General features: G+C 39.1%; 1 protein-coding gene across 3 annotated transcripts in view; it reads left to right on the top strand.

Moving 5' to 3' along the window:
- The window catches only part of cdyl (chromodomain protein, Y-like), a 206984-nt gene that overhangs the window by 150136 nt on the left and 33300 nt on the right, over nt 1-23548 (top strand). For all 3 annotated transcript variants that reach the window (XM_059945665.1, XM_059945666.1, XM_059945667.1), the window contains one exon: nt 19579-19835. In XM_059945665.1, coding sequence (XP_059801648.1) covers nt 19579-19835 — 257 coding nt within the window. The remainder of the gene's footprint in view (nt 1-19578; nt 19836-23548) is intronic.

Consider the following 23548-nt stretch of genomic DNA (forward strand, 5'->3'; position numbering starts at 1 on the left):
CTCCCAGTCTCACCTATCACCTTGTTTTTCTTCCTCCCCTCCCACCTTCTTGCTCTGACTGCTATTTTTTTTCCCTCCGATACTGATGAAGGGTCCCGGCCTGAAACATCGACCATTTACCACAAAAGGGACAGGGTTCCCCTTGTCCTCACCTACCACCCCACCAGCGTATTATCCTCCGCAACTTCCGCAACCTTCAACAGGACCCCACCACCAAACACATCTTTCCCTCCCTACCCCTCTCAGCTTTTCGCAGGGATCATTCCCTCTGCGACTACCTGGTCCACACGTCCCTCCCCACAGAACTCCCACCTGGCACTTATCCCTGCAAGCGCAAATGCTACATCTGTCCCCACACCTCCCCCCTTACCATCATTCCAGGCTCCTGACAGTCCTTCCAGGTGAGGCAACACTTTTTTTGCCTTCCAGGTATTGCATCCGGTGCTCCCAGTGTGGCCTCTTCTATATCAGCGAGACCCGACGCAGATTGGGGGACCGCTTCGTCAAGCACCTCCACTCCGTCCATCACAATAGACAGGACCTTTCGGTTGCCACCCACTTCAACTCTGCCCTTCATTCCCATCTAGATATGTCCATACATGTCCTTCTCTACTGCCATGATGAGGCCAAACTCAGGTTGGAGGAGCAACACCTCATCTACCGTCTGGGTAGCCTCCAGCCTGGTGGTATGAACATTGAATTCTCCAATTTCCAGTAATTCCCTCCCCCTCCCCCTATCCCAGGTCCCTCTCTGCCTCTCTCCCCTTTCAACTTTCTGCTTCTTTATCTCTACAGTTCTTTCATGCTTATCCCCTCCCCCTCCCCCCTTTATCTTTCCTGTGATTGGTTTTCCACCTGGCGCCTCTAGGCCCTACCCCCTCCCCTATCTCTATTACTGGGCTTCGGCTCTCTCTTCCCCCCCCCCCCCCATTCCTGATGAAGTGTCTTGGCCCAAAACATTGGCTACTCTTTTCTCACGGATGCTGCCTGACCTGCTGAGTTCTTCCAGCGTTGTGTATGTATTCCATCGACTGGTTACTCTTTTCCATAGATGCTCCCTGGTCTACTGAGTTCCTCCTGCATTTTCTCATTTATTTATACTCCCTACTTGTACATAGTTCTTTCCTTTTGCTTGTTTTTTCTTTACACTCTTTTTCTATAAGTGTATACCCCAGATAAATACTTTGTGGAGATTTGTGATATATGTGATTATATGATGTATATGTACAATGTCTGAAATACATCTTATGGAAATGTTTCTTTGATGAACTTCAATAAAAAAATTATAAAAAAATGTAAGCGTACAACTTTCCACATTTTCATTATGTCTCTAAACATTTCAATTGAAATGTACAACAAGTATTGTTCAGGATCATCCAGTAGCTATTTTAGGCCCAAAGTGGCCTTGCAGAATTGAGTAAGATTGATTTCTGGTGTTTCTCCAGAGCATCGGTTGAGAAAGGATGGTCATCATTTAATGCCTTGAGAAATCCTTGGAATTTTTAGCTACATTGAATGCACTATGTATAGCTGTTATTAACAGAGGATGCCTAACTATTGATTTTGACAGCAAAATAAGGGAACGATAGCCTTCCTCTCAGAGGGGTTTAGTACACGAAGAAGTTCAGTTCTAGAGAGGGCTTATTCAGACCCTGTCTCAATTCATTCTTGTGCATTGTTATAGCCAACGTATTCCTGAAAATGGCTTATTGATAGCTATTATCATGTTACCACTGCAGTTTTAAAATTACTTTCTGTAAATAAGTTCTGAAAGTAATTTTGGGCAGTATTTTTGTGATTTGTTTACTTGGGTATCTAAATCCTTTAAGTTCTCTACAACTACTTGTCCCTTGCCATTAAGTAAATATTCCATTTTACATTTTAGATGCAAAGTTGATGCCCTCATAACCACATTGAACTCTAGATGTAACATTTTTATCCACTGAGTAGTCTACCTCTGTTCCAACCTACATAATACCTAACTTGATATTAATCTGCAAACATTATACATGACAATTGCCTCCAAGGTATTGAAATAAATGGTATAGTGAAAACTTGTCTGTCAAATTACCCTCTTTACCAACCTGTTAATAACTTCCCATCTGTTCTAACTGTTGTTAATTGATGTCATGGGTTGCTTCTACTTCTGCAGATTTTTTTTCTGATAATATATTGTGAGAATCCTGATCAGGTATTTTGTTAAAATTGTAAAATCGTCAAATTTTTGACATGGAAGCAGTGAAGTCAGCCCACTGTGTATTTGCCAAAAATAGATTTTATTCTAATCCTGCTTCCCTGCTTTTAGTACATTGCCTGGCTTTTCAGATGATTGTTCAGGTTTCTGGTTCCTCTACCCTTTCAGAGAATACTCAGAATATTTATCTTTAACTCCTGCCTGATCCTTCTGTGACAACATATCTATGCCATCTAGTTGTTTATCTTTCTTTGAGAAAGTAAATCATTTCTGTTGTTCCAGTCAAGGATCTCTCATAATTTTACACTTTTAGTCAAATTTCCCATCAATCTCCTTTATTCCAAAGAAATGAACCCCAGCCTAGGCAGTCTTATAATTATAACTATCAGCTTTCGCAAATAAAGAAGTGTGAGGTGTTTTATGTTTAAGAAAAAAACGTAACAACTCATTTATTATACTCCCTACATTGAACACAAAGTATGATAACAGAACTTCATGTAGTAGTAGAAGCAGTAGTAGGCAGCCGTTGATCCCAGGGGATCATGTGTTTACGCCTCTGGTGGACTGTGTCCTCTCCAGGACTCAAGCCTGAGCATGAAGATTTGAAGGACCAGCTGTTGCCCATGCAGCGGGTTCCCCTTCTCCACGTCACTGATGTAGTCCAAAGGAAAGGCAAGTGCTGATACAGCTTGGCACCAGTGTCATTGCAAAGGTTGCCAGAGTGAGGTTGTCAACGTGCCTTAGGGACCCCAGCTCCGGATTTCTTCCTCAGGGTTTACTCCCAAAGTCTTTCCCATTGGTGGTTATAGCTGCAAGGCAGTGGAGCTTTAAAATCAGAGTTTTCCTTCCCCAAGGTGGTCTGCTGGCTAAGGCTTACGAGCCCCACCTGCCCAAAGCAACTGGTTTTGAGTTGTCAGTGGTCCATCTTTGCCCTTTGTCAGTAAAAACAGTTCCACCGGGCCCAGTAGCTAAGCCACACGTGAAGGCTAAGAGTTGGACTTGGTTGTCGGAGGCAGTTGGAGTTGCATGCCATTTTGAGCACTTTATCGGTAGTGGGAACTTATCCCCACTACCACCCCTGGCTATGACAACCTTAGGAACCAGAACTTCATGTTGTTACATTAGACCCACCTCTTAAAGTGAACCCCAACTCAATGTTAGTGATTGTGAATTATGTACATTCTCACCAGTTACATTACCCTGCAAAATATTCTAGCCATGACAAAGTTTTTGTCAGTCTTTGCTCTAAACACTGGTGACCAGTCAGTGCTAATTCTACCTCTGGCCTAATTAGTTTTTTTTATATATTGTAGCCTGGGTTCATGTTCTTGCCTTTTCTGGCTAAGACATAGAATGCAAATATTCTATGTACCTTCTCAGTAGGACTAGTAAAACTTAAGAGATCTGTGAACTTGCATTCTAAGAGTCCTCTAAATTTATTTATTCTGTATTCCCCTGTTTCTTTTAACCCACAGAAAAAGCTTTGTCTCACATGACAGTCTGAGTTTCATCTGCCACCTCTGCTCAGGTTGAACCAGTGTATGAAATCTATCTGCAGTCAATAATTTTCTTGCTCACTTTCAACATTACTGTCAATTTCAGTAATTTGACAAGCTTGTTAATTGTGCCTCCCTCAGTTGACCAAATCATTAATATATAAATTGAAAAACAGAGTTCTGATCTGTATGCGATCTTTCAGTTATTAAAACTGCTGTTCACTAATATTCTTTGCTTTCTCTCACTGAGCCCATTTTAAATATAACGTCATTTTCCCTTTACCACATGGGTATTTATTATAATCTGAATCATGTATTCTACATTAAATGAACTACTTTCATTGTATTTATTGTCTCCTCAAAAAAACTAAATTTATCTGATATCACCTGCCTTTAAAGAAACATATGCTACTATCCCTGATTAAACGTATGCCCTTCTCCAACTCTCTCACTTCTCTCATACAATACTTCATTCTTGCTCATTAACATCAATGCCTATGTCATGCCCATTTTCTCACAGCCGCAATGTAAACTATTAAGAGCTTTGTACACATCTTCCCCATCACACTCAACCTACCATTTTGATCTGTCATTACTTGTTCTTATTTCAAACAATAATAGAACAACTTAGAATGTTTATTAATTTAACTTGCAAGAAATCTTTTATGCACTCTGTTCTTCCTACCTTCCTTTAGGCATTCTATTATCCTCCAAATTTTCTGCAGTATTGAACTGTCGTTGTTTTGTCATAGTACAGATGTGTAGACATTTTCATATAGCCACCATGTTTGTGACCAGTCGACAAGTCAGATGGATTATTCAGCCATAATTTACTTTTCACAAGTTGATAACTCACTTTGACCCTCATTTGCTCTGTACCTGATATGTTCCGTTTGCAACCACATAACTGATATTCTATCTGGTTTTTAGTAACCTAGTTTCTCTCTCCTTTCTTAAATAATGGATTGTCCTCTGTAATTTTCCAATCCAAAGACACAGCACTTCAGTCAGGAAAAAATATACATTCTCTGGATTAATGCATCTGCAGTTTCTTCATATCTTATAAAATAACTATTCCTAAATAATCAAGTCATTGTGATTTATCTACATTAAGCCTTATTTGTACATCATTTTTAAATGCGTTAAACATAACCAGTTCTTGCCTTGACTTTTTTTTTAGATTCTCTTACAATTCAAAGTACAGTCCATTTATTAACAAACCATGTATGCAGCATACAACCCTGAAATTTGTCTTCCCTGCAGACAACTACAACACAAAGTACCATGGAAGTAACTTGAACAAAGAAATACACCAATCGTCCCCCTCCCCATGTAAAAAAAATGATGAATTTGTCCTTTTCCTCAACTGTGAAAACATTCATTTTGTAAATACAATCTTTTCCTGTTATCCATTGTTCTCTCATCTGTCATTCTTTAATTCTACACATTGGTACTAACCAATTTTATTTATCATTGAAGAGTTATTAAACATTTTTGATATCCTTGCATTTGCTATTCATTTTCATTTCTTATTACTTTCTGTTCCTGTTTGAAAGAATTCTCCCCTTTATGTAAATAATTTAATTTATCTTGAAACTATCTTTTACAATCTGTTCATCATTACTTACCTGCAGAAGTGGAACATTTCAAACCACTGTGGATTTGTATTGTAGTCCTATGATTGTACTTCCAGGTGAGAGCAGTTTTTTTTTTTATCCTTTCAACTTTGCCTTGTCCAAACTTGAAATCCTAGTTTTTGAATCTCCATCACTTAATATTAAATTCAATCATATTATGCTCACAATTAGAAAGGTATTTTCTTTCCAGTAGACTATTAACCAACTTGATAAGCATAATCAAATCTTCTGTTATTTCTTAAATCGATGATCATTCTGGTGAGCCATTTCAGATTCACTCTGGAAATGTGACATATTGGTGGATCTGTTCTCTCGCTTAATATGAAATTTAAAATCTCTTCATTGTAGTCACTCTTTTTCTGCTTGTATTTTCATGAACTTTGTTCTATTAAAGCATGCTTACATTATCCCCACACCATTCATCTAACCCAAATCAAAAACTACATGACTACTGTTAGGAAGGATGTGGCTATCAAATGCCAGAATAGCATTCTTTGCTGCTTCAGCAATCACATTTACTGAAATTTATTCTTTCCACAGCTGTGGTTGTGTATTATTAATATTATGATTTGGCAGAATATTTACATGTTTGGAGATCTGGAGAACTGTCTTCTAAGAGGTACTGGATGCTGAGACCAGTATGTTTCTTTAAGACAATATAGAGAAAAGCATAGACAACAGAGATTCAAATTATCAATGAACTGAATTGGGTGGTGGACATACATCTGAGACTAAAATATAGGAACATAGCATTGATGCACCATCAATAACTCACTCTGAGATGTAAGGCGAGATAGCGGCTTTTATTGACTGGAAGAAGGAACCAGAAGTGAATGACCATCATACTACGTCCTGGAGACTGAGGCCGAGCATCAGGCCTCAGATCGCCTTTATACAGGGGCCTGTGGGAGGAGCCACAGGAGCAGTCAGCAGGGGGCGTGTCCAGACAGGCACACGTAGTTCACCACAAGCATTGTTATGGTTTTGCAAAGGTCTATTTAACCCACTGGGTTTGTTGGTTCCTTGTTGTTCTGGCTCCAGAGGTGCGGTTTGTTTTATATGCAGTTCTTATGAACATCACTTCCTGTATACAAGTTGTGTTTTTTTACATCATTTCCTGCCTGGATTAATTTAGATTTCAACTTGAAGCACACTTGGTGAAAAGACACCCATCTCTAGCCACCCTTCATTTTTCCTTGAGACAGCAAAATCTGTGAGTTTTAAGTTTTGATAATATTGGTGAACATTTAGTTAGATGTATTTTGAAGGAATTATCATATCAATTATCGCTATTAAGTTATTGTTACGCCATGACTTCACTCTGGACTATACAGAGGACTACACTCCAATGAAGGAATGTTATGTTTGTGTATTACCTTGGTTAACACCATTTGTGAGAATAATCAATAATGTATTCAGCAGCACGACAATTCTGTGTTGAATTTATTATGTATTTTCCTTAAATTTCTGCAGTTAAAACCCTGGAGGAAGCATCCAATTTGGATGATTTTTGAGGTGTTTAACTCACTGCGTAGTTTTCAGAATCAGGTTTATTATCATTGACGTGTGACGTGAAATTTGTTAACTTAGCAGCAGCAGTTCAATGCAATACGTAATCTAGCAGATAGAAAAAAATAAATGAAATAAAAAATAATAATAAATAAACAAGTAAATCAATTGCATATATTGAATAGATTTTTAAAAATGCAAAAACAGAAATACTGTATATTTTTTAAAAAGTGAGGTAGTGTCCAAAGCTTCAATGTCCATTTAGGAATCGGATTACAGAGGGGAAGATGCTGTTCCTGAATCACTGAGTGTTTGCCTTCAGGCTTCTGTATCTCCTACCTGATAGTAACATTGAGAAAAGGGCATGCCCTAGGTCGGGGGTCGGCAACCCGCGGCTCCGGAGCCACATGTGGCTCTTTTACGTCTGTGCTGCGGCTCCCTGTTGCTTTGGGAAATAATTGGTTGTGGCGACCCTTTTCCTGGCACATCCGAACCGACTCACAATTAGATAGCCTACGGGGGTTTGCGAGCTCAGAGCTTTGGAGCCTCTGCGCCATGGGGGGCAGGTTGAGGGAGGCTTAAAAGTGAGGCTGAAGATTTCGAATAAAGTTTTTTCCTTCGACTGCAGTTACCGACTCCGTGTCGTAATTTTAGCGCTGCGTGTAGCACACCACTACATGGTCAGTATTTAATTAAAATGTATTTTATGTTAGTTTGTTAGTTTTTGAAATGTAAATCTAAATTTGAAGATTATGGTGATCTTGTACAATCTAAATAAGACGTTGTGGCGACCCATTTCCTGACACATCCGAACCGGCTCACAATTAGCCAGCGTTCAGGCTAAGGGAGATAGCCTACGGGGGTTTGTGAGTACGTGTCTTTTGCAGCATCCGCGCCCATGGGGGGCGGGTTGAGGGAGGCTTAAAAGCAAGGCTGTTTAGTTCGAATAAAGCTATCTTTGACTGCAGTTTACTGACTGCGTGTAGCACACCGCTACAACGTGTTTTTATCGCTGGCTGTCCAGAGGGGAGGTGCTGAAACGCTTTGTCGCGTGTCTGGAAGAAGTGAAAACTTTCCTGGGCAGCAAAGGGCTCACCTTTCCTGAGCTGGAACAGCCAGAGTGGCTGGAAAAGCTACACTTCATGGTAGACATGACAGCGCACCTGAACACGCTGAACACAGCTCTTCAGGGGAAAGGACGCACAGCCCTGCACATGTTGGAGGATGTTTTGGCATTCGAGCGCAAGCTGACGTTGCTTGCCAGAGATTTACAGAAAGGCACATTGTCTCACTTCCCCAATTTGAGAGAGTTCAAACAAGGTCACGACATGATAAATTCGGAGTATTTCCATTCTGCAATCATCGCAATGCAAACATCGTTTGGGAAACGCTTCTGTGAGTTCAGAGAGGAAAAACACACATTATCCTTCCCGGTCACTCCCCTAAGCATCGATCCATCCCTACTGAATACGACTGCATTGTCAGGTGTGAGTCAACCTGACCAAGTATGATAAATATTTTAATTGCCTATTATTTTACGTATATTCATATGTTTTCATTATTCAGTGAAATAGTCCTTTTATTTTTCAGGTTGACAGCTGGCTGACGTTATTTTTGGTTTGCTGCTGGCGGCAAATTTAAGTTTGGCGTTTTTCATAAATACAAGAAGGACTCAAATAGACATTGAGTGTTTTACTTAAAAGTAACCTTCAACCCAACGTCTTTTTTTCGGAGGTCAAAATGTTTTTGTTGCATGCAGAAATGTAATTTCGTTTTCTCTGCAGGAGTTCATCAATTTCATAAATGCAACACATTATAGTTTGTTTATACATAGCATAAAGGCAAAACAAAACGATGTATGCAGTGTTATTTCATTTTAAATGTCAAACGGGTTTTGCGGCTCCCAGTGTTTTCTTTTCTGTGGGAAACGGGTCCAAGTGGCTCTTTCAGTGGTAAAGGTTGCTGACCCCTGCCCTAGGTGCTGGACATCCTTAATAATGGACACTACCTTTCTGAGACCCTACTCCTTAAATATGTCCTGGATGCTTTGTAGGCTAGTACCCAAGATGGAGCTGACTAGATTTACAACCTTATGCAGTTTCTTTCGATCCTGTGCAATAGTCCCTCCATACCGGTCAGTGATGCAGCCTGTCAGAATGCTCTCCACGATACAACTATAGAAGTTTTTGTGTGTATTGAGTGCCAGATCTCTTCAAACTCCTTATAAAGTATAGCCGCTGTCTTGCCTTCTTTATAACTACATCGATATGTTGGGACCAGGTTAGATCCTCAGAGATCTTGACACCCAGGAACTTGAAACTGCTCACTCTCTCCACTTCTGATCCCTCTATGAGGATTGGCATGTGTTCCTTCATCTTGCCCTTCCTGAAGTCCACAATCAGCTCTTTTGTCTTACTGACATTGAGTGCCAGGTTGTTCCTATGGCACCACTGCATTACTTGGCATATGTCACTCCTGTACACCCTCTCGTCACCACCTTAGATTCTATCAATAATGGTTGTATCGTCAGCAAATTTATAAATGGTATTTGAGCTATGCCTAGCTACACAGTTATGTGTATATAGAAAGTAGAGCAGTGGGCTAAGCACACACCTCTCAGGTGCATCAATGTTGATCATCAGCGAGGAGGAGATGTTATCACCAATCTGCAAAGATTGTGGTCTTCCAGTTAGGAAGTCGAGGATCCAATTGCAGAGGGAGGTACAGAGGCTCAAGTTCTGCAACTTCTCAATCAGGATTGTGGGAATGATGGTATTAAATGCTGAGCTATAGTTGATGAACAGCATCCTGACATGGGTGTTTGTGTTGTCCAGGTGGTCCAAAGCCGTGTGGGAGCCATTGACCTATTGTGGCAATAGGCTAATTGCAATGGGTCTATATACACCCAGGAAGGACAATAGATTTGCAAAACAATCAATTCTGTTATGTTTCCCGACTTTCATTGTGATCCTGCAAATAAATAAGACTGCCACTGTAGTGTAGCTATTGCAGCTCAGGGCATTGGAGTTCAATTCTGATACCATCTGCAAGGAGTTTGTATGTCCTCCCCATGAACACGTAGGTTTCCTCTGGGTGCTTTGCTTTCTTCCCACATTTTAAAGGCATACCAGTTAATACTTTAATTTGTCATTGTAAATCGTCCTGTGATTAGGCTTGGGTTAAATAAGTGGGTTGCTTGGTGGTACAACTTATTTGACCAGAAGGGGCTGTTCCACATTGCATCTCTAAATAAATAAATCAATTCCCTTGGAAAACTCTGGTTCACATAGCTGCATCCTCAATCCTCTATTTACTCTATCTACCTCTTGAATATCACCTTTCAACCTTCGTTGCTACAAGGTTACCAACAACAGCTGATAGCCTCTACTTGGTTTCTATTTTTATGTATCTCCTTCTGCATAAGAATCAAATACATCTCTTGTTACTTTATTTACATTATTTTCAGAATACATATAATGTATCCTGAATCAAAAAGAAAAATTATACAGTCAGTGTAATTTTCTCCCAGTTATCTCAGAGGAAAGTACCAACAGGCAAGTTTGTTGTACTGTGACACACTGTTTCACAAGAAGTTGGGGAAATGAAAGCAAGAAGAGCTCACAGTGATACGTAATTTGATTCTAAGAGAATACTGGCTTTTCTGTTATAAATTCTTGCATGGTATGTTGCTTTCCTAGTGCTTTGGGTCTTTATGCAAGTATAGGTCATTTTAGAAGGAAAGGGTAAAAAGGTTGTGATCCACGTTAGTACTAACAACATGTTAAAAAGAAAAATGTGATCCTGCAACATAAATTTAGAGAACTTGTTCATAGGTTGAAGAGCAAGGATCTCTAAGGTTGTAATCTTGAGTTTTATTCTGGTACTAAGTGCTAAGGTATAATTAAATAGAAGAATAATCCAATAATTGAATAGCTAAAGGGAAGATGGGAATTATTCAAGCAGGATAGGTTGTGCCTGAACCAGAGCTGGTCCAGCATTCTTGAAGGAAGGTTTGCTTGTGTTCTGGTGAGAGTTTAAACTAGCTAGGCAAGAGATTAGGGCACAGCAGCTGTACAGTTTTTGCTGGGGTTGGGGAGGTCTGAAGGTACAGTTAAATACAGAAGAAAAGCTGCCTGTTCAGTGAGCATAAAAGTGCGTGGAAGGTTTGTAAAGCTAAATTGCATCTATTTTAATTCCTGACTGGAATAACAGATAAGCTTGGATTGTCACATGGGAATATGTTGGTGTTGCATTCATAGACATGGTTGACAGATGGACAAGACAGTCCACTTATAAGTTGCTGTATACAGAAGCTTCGGGCTTGATGGATAAGGAAGATGAAGAAGAGACAACGTAATATTGACTAAAGAGACTTGCTGTAATAATGGAGTTAGATTTCAATGTCATAAGACAGGATCTGGCAAAAGTAGATTTGGCAAGAGTTCAGAGCCAGCATGTTCCTTCAAGTGGGAAAAGTTAAAGTTGATTCTGGAGAACCTGGATGTCAAGAGGTAGTGAGGTTTTGATATATTTGGAAAATGGCAGGTAATGGGTACTGAAAATAGATGAGGCTTTTTAATTTCAGTATGTGCTGGGAGTATTCATTAATCTATAATATTGAGCAAAAGAGTAACTGGGAAAGAAGCACGGTTCCTTGGGGACTAAAAGTACAATCAGCATGTGGAGCCAAAGAATGTGAGTGAGTTCTTTTCATCTACAGTGCCTATAAAAAGTATTCACCCTCCTTGGAAGTTTTCATGTTTTAGTGTTTAAAAACATTGAATCACAGTGGATTTAATTTGGCTTTTTCGACACTGATCAACAGAAAAGGACCCATTCATGTCAAAGTGAAAACAGATCTCTGCAAAGGGATCAAAATCATTTACAAATATAAAAACAAAATAATTGATCCATAAGTATTCCCCCCCCCCCTTTTTAATATGACACAACAAATTATCATTGGTTCAGGTAATTGGTTTTAGAAGTTTCATAATTAGTTAAGTAAAGATCTGTTTTTGTAGACCTGTGTGCAGTCAAGTGTTTCAATTGATTTTAGTAAAAATATACCTGTATCAGGAAGGTCCATTTGCTGGTGAGTCAGTATCCTGGCAAAAACTATGCCATGAACATTCCAAGCAACTTGTGCAAAGGTCATTGAAAAGCACAAGTCAAGAGATGGGTACAAGAAAATTTCCAAGACACTGAATATCCCTTGGAGTACAGTTAAGTTTATCATCAAGAAGTGGAAAGAATATAGCACAGCTATAAATCTGCCTAGAGCAGGCTGTCCTCAAAAATTGAGTGACCGTGGAAGAAGGGAACTAGTGAGGAAAGCCACCAAAAGACTCTGGAGGAGTTACAAGCTTCAGTGGCTGAGATGGGGGAGACTGTGCATACAACTGTTGTCTGGATGCTTCACCAGTCGCAGCTTTATGGGAGTGGCAAAAAGAAAGCCATTGCTGGAAAAAAAACTCACATGAAATCTTGGCTAGAATTTGCCAGAAGGCGTGTGGGAAACTCTGAAGTCGGCTGGAAGAAGGTTCTGTGGTCTGATGAAACCAAAATTGAGCTTTTTGGCCATTGACTAAACACTATGTTTAGCATTAGCCAAACACTGTACATCATCAAAAACACACCATCCATTCTGTGAAGCATGGTGGTGGCTACATTGTATTGTGGGGATGCTTCACTGCAGCAGGCCCTGGAAGGTGTGTGAAGGTAGAGGGTAAAACGAATGCAGCAAAATACTTTGAAATCCTGGCAGAAAATCTGATCAGTCTGTAAGAGAACTGCGACATGGAAGAAGATCTGTTTTCCAGCGAAACAATGACCCCAAGCATGAAGACAAAGCTACACAGGAATGCTTTTAAAAACAACAAAGATAACGTCCTGGAGTGGCCAAGTCAAACTCCAGACCTCAATCCAATTGAGAATTTGTGGCTGAACTTGAAAAGAGCTGTTCAGTCACAGACCCCATGCAATCTGACAGAGTTTGAGCAGTTTTGTAAAGAGGAATGGGGAAAAATTGCAGTGTCCAGATGTGCAAAGCTGCAAGAGACCTGTTCATACATTCAAGGTTATAATTGTTGTCAAAGGTGCATCTATGAATACTGACTTGAAGGTGGTGAATACTTTGTGTTTCGTATTTTATATTTGTAATTAATTTAGATCACTTTGTAGAGATCTGTTTTCACTTTGACACGAAAGAGTCTTTTTACTGTTGATCTGTGTCAAAAAATGTCATATTAAATCCACTCAAATTCAGTGTTGTAAAACAATAAAACATGAAAAATTCCAAGGAGGCGAATACTTTTTATAGACATTGTATATTTATAAAAAAGGCCTTGTAATTGCAGATATCAAGAATATTCCCCAGAATGTTAAAGTTTAAAAAGTGGATGTGCTGTATATCTTCATTTTTACTGTACATGTCTTCAAGTTCTATCAGCTTTTTGTTGTTGCTCCAGATTTCCAGCATCGGCAGTTTCTTGTGCCTCCATATTATATTTCTTAGCAGGTGTGAAGGTGGATAATGCAAAAAAGCACCAGCGCCTAATAAGATGCATCCTAGACTGCTATGGGGGCAGGTGAGAAGATTGCCTGATGGATCGTCATCTGTAGGGAAAGTGCTAGATCACTAGAGGCAGGAAATGTGGTACCTTTATTCACTAAGGGGTGTAGAGATAAGTCAGATAATTATTGTCAGTAGGTCTAATTTAAGTGGTGAGAAAGTTATTGGAAAAAATGTTTGAGGGACATGATTAACCTACACTTAGAAATATGGGGTTTGATCAGGGGGATGATCAGGATGCCTTTTTGGTGAGAGTTCATGTCCAATATAACTTGCATGAGTTTGTTGAAAAAGTTACAAAATATTAATGCTATTGATGTTGTCTTTATGGACTTCAGCAGATCTTTAACCAGGTGCCACATTGAAGGTTGGTCCAGAAGGTTAGTTCCCATGGGATCCAAGCAAATTTTCTTGTTGATAGGAGTTGGGGTGATAGTAGATTGTTGCTTTTGTGATTGGAAACTTGTGATCAATGACGTACCTTAAGGATCAGTGCTGCAGTCCTTACTGTTAGTCATATCTATTAATGTTTTGGACATGAATGCAAGAGGAATAATTAGTAATTTTTTTTCAGATGACATGAAATTTATTGATGTTGTTTATAAACAGGAAGATAGCCTTGGGCTACAGTCTGATATTGATGGGCTGTTTAATGGAGCAATAGCTTATAGAATCTAATCCAACAGGTATGAGGTGATATATTTCATGATGTTTAATAAGGGTAAGATGTATATCATGAGTCGTGGGCCCTGAGGAATAATGGGGAAGAGAGTCAACTTGGAGTAGAAGTCTATAGATCACTAAAATTGGCAACATTGGTAAATAAGATGGTGAAGAAGACATAGGATACTGACCTTCATTAGCGAGGGCATTGAATACAAGAGCTTGGAGATGAGTTACAAGTTCATAACACTTTAGTTGGGTACAGATGGAAAATGGCCAGTTCAACATACTATACAATAAAAAAGACATGATTGTACCAAATGTGCTGAGATTTATCAGGATGTTGCTTGGGATGGAACATTTCAATTTTGAAGAAAGATTGGATAGACTAGATTTGTTTTCTGTGGATCATTGAAGGGTGGGAAAGGGGAAACCAAAATGAAATATACAATATTATGACAGACATAGATTAGTCAATGAGCCAGTAGGGTTGGTCAGTACCATCTGAGGGAAATAATGCTCATAGTGATTTTTGGCAAGGTATACATCTCTAGGGTTAGAAAATATGTGATAGCATTGTACCAGTGGTAGCTTTATGTGTACTGTCATGCATTTTATAACACTACCCTAAAATAAGCATTTATGAAAAGTGACCAATATAAAGTAGAATATATATATTCAACCTAGTGGTATTTTGTCATCAGTGATCCCTCAACATTGAAATTTGTTACAATGATAGCCGAGTTCAAGCACTTTTCATCAAATGTTGTTATAAAATTCTACATTGAAAACTAAAACTATGTCACTGATGGCACTCGCAGTACAGTGCCCAATTTCAGTAGAGTGAATCATTTCATTTTTAGAAAAATATTTGTCTGTTGTTTATTTTGGAAAAGTCAATAAAAACCCTAGGAGACATATAGTCACATGGATTTGTAGAGATTATTCAGGAATTCAAATAAGTAATCACTTTTTGTATATATTCCATATTAACATCAGTACAGCAGAAAATGTTAAACCCCCCCCCCCAAAAAAAAAAGGTTAAAAACCTCATTTGGAGAGATTTCTGGAGTTTTATCAATGTCATGATATTTTCCATATTGTTGTATCAAATCAAAACAATCTTAAGCTTTTGACATAGCATATAGAATTACAGTACAATAATTCAAACTTAGGGTTCCACACGGCCATAACATTTGGTTATAAAGTGAATATATTTAATCAAAGGCTGCTTTCCATACTTAGTTTTCCTTATTTTCATAACCTGGTAATAATGATTTTCCAAGTTTTCCATGTCTTCCACATCTTCATCTGAACTTTCCACACTCTCTGAGGTGGACGTCTGGTTCTCACAGTCTGCCAGTCTACACATGTCAGTACACCTGAGGCCATTTGCAACACACATACATCTTGGGAGTGAACATTTTTTTGGACAATTACAGACCAGTAGATCCAGGACGGCATTGGGTGCTGGCTGGCCTTCCATCCAGCTCTCCACCAACTGTTCAGCTTCCTCTTCTCTCTCCATCTTCCATCCTCTGCCAACAGGGCTTGGCACTTGTGGGTCCTTCTCCATATACCGGCCTGGTAGTTGGCTCGCTGTGCATGTTTTGTTAAGTAGTCCTTGCGTGGTGGGAGTTGATGACTTTTGATTTCACCTTTTTTGGCACAGAACAGGTGATACCTGAGCTCATTGACCTTGGTGGTCGATGCTTTTGGGGCAAACAGGAGACATGTAATGCCTCTAGTTTGTCCATCAGTTCTGGGGAGAGGTCCCATTCCTGACCCAACTCTAAGAATGTGTCCTGAGTTTCCCTGTTGCTGCTCAGAAGTTTTAGGGCACTTGTCTTCCCTTTGCCTGCAAAAATGCTTACAGTGTCACATCCAGTCTATGCGTGCAACCCGATGAGAGCCCTAAAAACCTCGATGTCAACAGTGGCAGCAACCTTTCTGATGTCTACAAGCCTTGTACAGGTTCTAGTGCCACACTTCTGGAACAATGGGGCCTCAATCTTGTCACAAAATGCTAAAGACATCTGTGTCTTCTGAGCAGATCACTACAGATTGGTATCCCTCTCTTGTGGCATGGGCAGCATGGAGAAGTAGGTGGCCATCTGTTGCTTCTTGTTGACACTGAAGAGCTGATACCTCCTCACTGTCTTGAGATGCGAAAGTTACTACAGCTGCAATGCTATCACATATTTTCTAGCACTAGGGGTGTATACCTTGCCAAAAACCACTATAAGAATTATTCTTCTTCCCCCCCCCCCCCCAAACTGGTATCGGTGGCCCAAATTTGGGGTCCTGACTAGATGGCATGGATAATTAGAAACTTCTGATAAAACTGAAGGACATTGATTTAAGGTAAGAAATAAGAGAGAGGATTTGAGTGGAAAGAAATTAACACAAAGGATGATTGCATTCTTAAAAACATTACCTGAGAAAAGATGGAAGGAGGTGCTTACAATATTAAAGAATTTAATCTTGAATCACCAATAAATTAAAGGGTATAGACCAAGTGCTAGTAAATTGGAACTGTATACATCAGTGCTTAATGGTCAGCATGGATATGGTGGGCTAAAGGGCTTGTTTCTCTGCTGCATGGCTCCATAACAATATCTGAGAAAGAATAAATAATTTTAATGTTCATGTCAATGCCCTTTCAAGAAAATCAGTTCTTCTGTTGTGATCTGGTCTTCTGGTTGGAGGCCAGCCCTCGGGCATTACTGCAGTAAATCTATAAAATGGTGTTCAAGGTCCAAATATCTTCAGCTGCTTTTTCAGTGACTTTTCTATTAGGTCAAAAATTGGATGTTGATTAATGATTCTGTAATATCGGATTCTCAACAACTAAACAAATGAAGCATGGTGAGAACTGGCACTAAAATAATTCGGCAAGGTAGCTACAGCACACCTGACAACATCTCCAAAGCATAAGACAAAGGTATAATGTAATATACTGCTTGACTAGTATGCATTCATCACCTCCTACTACCAGTGCCAGATGGCTGAACCACCTATAAAACCTCCCAAAGCCATGACTTAAGCCACTGAGAAAGTGAAGGATTTGAGGGACAAGGGAAAATCAGCAACAGTAGTTTCTGTACTAAACATGTATCAACCTAACTGGAAAATGTATTACCATTCTTCATTATTCATTGATCAAAATTCCAGACTCCTAATATGACATGATGTACTACAATATTTCAAGAAGGCTGTCAGCACCGTGTTATCAAGCTCGTTATTTGTTTCAGTATCTGGTTATTGCACACAAGCAAAATGAATATGGAAATATTCATGGCGCTGTCTCATCCCATTGGGAGGAGTTCATCATTACTCACAACTGGGTGTTGCAGGATTCAGGAGTTTTGGTCAGATCCATAGTCTGCCTTTGGTTTTGTAGTATATAGTTTCTGCTATATATGTGTAGCTTTGACAGATTGGTATCTAATTTTTTTAGGCAATGTTTGGGTTTCACCTGGCATTCTCTTTTCACTCAAACAGCTTATTACATATGGAATGTTTACCTTCATCAGTTGGTGCATTGAGTATAAAAGTTGTGGAATCATATTATAGCTGTATAAAGTTGTAGTTGGGCCAGTTTTGCAGTATTGGGCAAGTTCTGGTCACTGCATAAAAGGAAAGATGTGGAGGTTTTAGAGTGGGTGTGGTGGAGCTTCATCAGGATGTTGCTTCGATGGGACAGTATTAGCTATAAAGAGAGGTTAGGCAAACTTGGATTGTTTTCTCTGGAGCATCAGAGGTTGAGGGGTAACCTCAGGTTTGTCTCAACTGAGGGATTTCCAGTTCAAGTTGTTTCCATTCAAGTGGCAGCTGGTAGAAATTGAAGAGATAAATTTTAAACAAGTGCACCTTTAAAAATGATAGGAAGTCACATCTGAAGTTCATTTTCCCAATAGTCACGTCACTTTTCACTGTAACCTGTAGGACCTTAAGCCACAAAGCAGAGGTAATCATGTTGCAAGTACTCTTGCTACGTTGATGATGAGGACCTTCATCTAACAATATAAGTTGGGGAAGTTCTCTTTCAGATTATAGTTGCTAGTCTTCAATGGGAATTGCTACCCCAGCAACACTTGATTCATGATCTCATATGGTAAACAGCATGACGTATAGACTTAATGTACTTACAGCACATAATTTCTCCTTTCATTTGTATATTGAAAATAAAACTCTTCTTTTGTATTCCTTGTATATTGATGAAATAAAGTGTTCACTCTCTGAAGGATACCTGAGAGTTCAAGGCATCCTGGAAAATAAGCCATATCCTTAGGAGATGAATGTTCAATAAGTTTTCTTTCAGAAAAGCACCAACCTCCAAATTGCACAACAGATTAAGCAAGAAACTTCCTTCCAGACAAGTTGTTAGATAGGAGAGGGTCAGTTGTGTGTTCATTAAAATATTGGAAGACAATTTTATTATGAATAAGTTAAGTTAACCTAGTGGAGGATAAGTACTTCCTTTGTATGCCTGGGGGTTGCGTTTCTAGAGCTTGAATACATCAAATAACTTGATATTGGGATTGTGCACATTTGAGTCATCATAGTTTGTGCTTATGTTGATTGGTTTGACCTTTTGAATTAGAATGCATTATTTCTACAAAACTTTGAATGAAGTTTAAATGCTTCATTGGAAGAATGAAATAACTGGACATGTTATAAGCACAATAAACACAATTGAATATTGCAAGCAAAACTATAGCAGTGCTTAGTTAGGTTTGAACAAGCCCCGATGCTAAACCATTTAGGAGACCCACTATGATCTTCTGACATTGTGGAGAATAGCAAATTTGTGAAGGAAATGTTGAGGGAGGGGCCAGGAGATCTGGGAACTGATACCTGGGAACACAAGTGAAAAGGTGATCTTTTGATTTGGAGTGATAGAAGAGCATCAGAAGGTCTAGAGACCCGAGTTAAGCGAAAATTCTATTTTTCTAGGATATGTGGCAAGGAAATCAGAGGTTTGACTCATCAGTGGGTGTGACAGAAGCAATTGGGATCAGTTAGATGAGAATAAAGTTATCTCCAAGACAGAAAAGTAAAGGAAATCCTACCCGGAGGAATGCAGCCATCTCAGGTTCAGCACCAGTTCCATTAAAGCTAAATCCTATAATGCTGCAGCAGGCACAACACTCTGGTTAAGAATCCCTTTTGTGTTATTAGTGATCTTATTACAAAAAGCAGAAATAATTTCTGATAACATTATATGGCTTCACTGCACGTGCCCTGTACCGTCTGGAACTGAGCCTCATGTACATAGAGCACATGCTGGTAAGGATTCCATGACATGGTTTCTGCACTCTGGTATAAATATTCCCTGAGGACTAAAATATATTATTTTGAATATTGTTACTTTTTTTACTAATCTTTTTAAGACTGCTAATCTGTGGTTTTAAGTACACAGTCTGATCAGACAAATAATTTAGAGAATACTGCATGCTCCTCTCATGAATTTTAAAGCATAAAATCTTATTCTTCATCCTGCAGGTACTCCTACTTTCTTGGACACTTTGGGGGCTAATGGTACAGCGACTATTCAAAGTTCAGTAACAGGAGTTACAGGAAACAAAAGGAAATTTTTTGATGACAGACGGGACCAACCTTTTGATAAGAGATTAAGGTTCAGTGTGAGACAAACTGAAAGTGCCTACCGATATAGGGATATTGTTGTCAGGAAACAAGATGGGTTTACACACATTTTACTTTCTACTAAATCATCAGAAAATAATTCCCTAAATCCAGAGGTAAGTATTCTTTTATTGTTTTTCTCTGAAGAATTTATGTTGTTAATTTGTTATCTTGACGACTAGCATGAAACTTGCATGCTTAATTGTGAGCAGAATACAAATTGAAAGATAGAAATTGAATCCACATTCATTTGTAAATTTTGTATTCCAACTGAGTTCTTGTTAGCTAAGTTTGTTTCCATGAAACTATGTACCAGAAATGAGTCGCTTTGAAATAAGAGAAATGGAATGGCACTATAAACCGAAGGGCTTGTCTGTTTAGTTATTTGAGTTTGTGTGCCACCTGAAGGTCAAACTGTGCTATTGAAACGTTAAAGCAATATTTATAACTCCAAAATATTTTTAGCTAAGTTTCTTGTGGTTAATTCCTGACTTGAATCTTGCATTAATAAAGTTAATCTAGAAACATCTTTAGAAATCTGATGAGGACTTGCACTAATTACAGACTATTTTCCTAATTGTATGAGGTGAGGGCTACTTGACTTAAACTTATCAAGTATGTTCAGCTGTTCACTATAGTCTTGGCTTTAAGTCCACTAAAAATTTACAAATTCAACATCATAAGGAACCATTTGGATTTGCCAGAACGCCAAGACTCCTTGTCCGAGAATTTTTGATCACTTCAATGTCTAAGAATCTGCCTGCTTCAGCTGTGAATGTATTGTACACATCAGTAGAGCCTGCAAACATGATAAAATACTCTCAGTCTCATTATCCAAGACATTATTACAAATGGTAAATAGCTGGGGATCCAGCACAGATCCAGTTGACATTCCCACTTGAAAATAACACTTCCTAATCTCAGTTTTCTACAAACTAACTACTTCTCTATCCATGCTGATATACAATATTATTCTAAATACCATTAGCTCTTACCTCGCTTTATATGGCACTTCAATGAATTCATTTTAGAAATCAGAACACTTCATGTATAGTCATGTCCTCAATAATGGATTATATAATTTTTCCCAATAATGGATGCAAGGCTGATAATGCTATACTGCTCTGCTTTCTGTCTCTCTCATTTGAAAATTGATGGAATAGTTGTAGTTTTCCAATCTACTGGAACATTTCTGAAATCCTGAGAGTAGTGAAAGATCAGGACCAATATGTCTCCTGTAATAGCTTCCTTTAAAGTCATAGGATATAGGCCTTGAGGTTCAAGTTAGCTTTTAGTTCCATTACTTTTCCTAATGCATGGTTTTCAGTTTGCTTTTAAGTTCCTCCCTCTCTTGTGCTTCCTGGTATCTAATTCTTAATTTGGCTTTTTGTATCCTTTACAAAACTAGAACAGTACAGTGCAGGAAAAGGCATTCGAAGTTGGCCAAACTAATTAATTAGACATTAATTATGTCTAATTACACTAATCCATTCTGCCTGCACATAATCCATGTCTGTCTATTCATCTATCAACAGACCTTTTAAACACCTCTATCATAATTACCTTCTCTACCCTGGCAGCCCCCACCCCTCACCACCATATACCCTTACCCTCTAGTATCGGACATTTTGACCCTGGAAGGAAGATACGGACTTTTTAAATGCATTTCATAGCTTTGTAAATTACTGTTGTGTCTCTGTTCAGCTTCTGCTGCTTCAGAGAAAGCACTTGAGTTTGTTCGATTTCTCCTTAAAATATATACACTCTAATCCAGGTAGCATCCTGTTCTGCACCCTCTCCAAAGTGTCCACAACCTCTCTAGAATGGGGCAACAAAAATTGAATGCAATACTCCAGATGCACCCAAACCAGAGTTTTATCAAACTGCTGCATAACTTTCTGATTCTTGAACTCAATGACTTGATTAATGAATGCTGGTATGCCATGTACCTCCTTTACCACCCTATCCACTTATGTTGCCACTTTCAGAGCACTTTGGACTTGCGTCACATGTTCCCTCTGCACAGCATGCTGTTAAATTTCTTGCCATTAACTGTTTACATTAGATCTCCTAAAATATAACTTCAAGTTTACCTGGATTGAGCTCCAGTTATTTATCAGCCCATATATGCAGCCAACCTGTATTCCACAGTATTGTTTGGCATTCTAAATAATGCAGATTTCCACCAATCTTTGTGTCATCTGCAAATTTACTAATCCACCTATCCCCTTCAAGTCCACATTTAAAGTGTGTACACACACGTCTCAAAGGCAGAGGTTCTAGTAAAGACCCCTTTGGAACAGATCACCAATCTGAGTAAAGCGCATCAACCACTGCCCCTATTATATGGGCAATTCAGTTCTGAATCCAAATCTTAATTGGATGAGCCTATCATATGGGACCTTGTTCACTGCCCTTCTATCAGACAACATTCTCTGTGTTACCTTTGTTGATCACTTTTGTCCCTTCCTCAAAAAGCTCAAACCATATTATCTAGTCAAGAGAAAGAAAGTAACTTACTTCAGGTTTAGGAAACAAGGATTGGGCAGTGCTCTAGAGAGTTACAAGATCACCAGGAAGAAGCTTAAAAATTGACTTGGGAGAGCTGGAAAGGAGCATGAAATGGCCTTGGCATGTAGGATTAAGGAAAACCTGCAAAGCTTTCTACACATGTGTGAAGAGCAAGAAGATGACTTGAGGGTAGAAGAGATAGAAGATGAATATTGTGAAGAAGGTAGGGGAGGTCTTTAATAAATACTTTGCTTCAGTATTCACCAGTGAAGGGGACCTTGACAATTGTAAGTGTAGTATAATACAGGCTGATATTCTAGAACACAACAGTGTTAAGAAACAGGATATGCTGAAACTTTTGAAAACAATTCGGATAGACTGTGGTCAGGCAGGATATACCTCAGGGAAGCAAGGGAGAAGACTGCAGGGCCATTGGCGATTATCTTTATATCCTCACGAGCCACAGAAAGAGTGCCAGATGGATAACAAATGTTACTCCTTCCTTCAAGGAAGGGAGTAGGAATAACCCTGGGAATTATAAAGTCTTAAATCAGTGGTGGGATAGTTACTGGGGAAGATTCTTAGAGACAGGATTTAGGACCATTTGGAGAGCATAGTCTGATTAAGGATAGTCAGCATAGCTGTGAGGAGCAGGTCATGCCTCAAAAATTTCAGATAAGATTCCCAAAATAGGCTCATTCAGAAAGTGAAGAGGCATGGATCCAGGGAAACCTGGCTGTGTGGATTCAGAATTGACGCCCATAGAAAGCAGAGGGTGGTGGTGGATGGAGTATATTCTGCCTGAAGGTCAGTGACCAGTGATGTTCCACAGGGATCTGTTCTGAGATCTCTGCTCTTTGTGACTTTTGTAAATGATTTGGATGAGGAAGTAGAAGGGTGTGTTAGTACGTTTGCAGATGACATGAAAGTTGTTGGTGGTGTGGATAGTGTAGGTTGCCATGGGTTACAACAAGATATTGATGGCATGCAGAGCTCAGCTGAAAAATGGTGGATGGAATTCAGCCCGGTAAAGTGTGAAGTGATTCAATTTGGAATGTTGAAATAGAAGGCAAATAAAAATTGTCAGTTACATTAATCAAAATCCCTGGTTGTAATACTCATTTATGTGAACAAAGGATTGGGGGCTGAATACTACTTCAAGGCACTATAGGTAGAATGGGCAGCCAGAGACTTTTTTTCCCAAGGTGGAAATGGCTAATACAAGGGAGCATAATTTTAGCAATCAGGACCAAAGGCCCTGTACAGTAGTATTATATTCTACATTCTATGTGTATTAGTAGCATATGACCCATACAGC

This window comes from Hypanus sabinus, chromosome 20, assembly GCF_030144855.1.
Source record: "Hypanus sabinus isolate sHypSab1 chromosome 20, sHypSab1.hap1, whole genome shotgun sequence".
Classification (NCBI taxonomy): domain Eukaryota; kingdom Metazoa; phylum Chordata; class Chondrichthyes; order Myliobatiformes; family Dasyatidae; genus Hypanus; species Hypanus sabinus.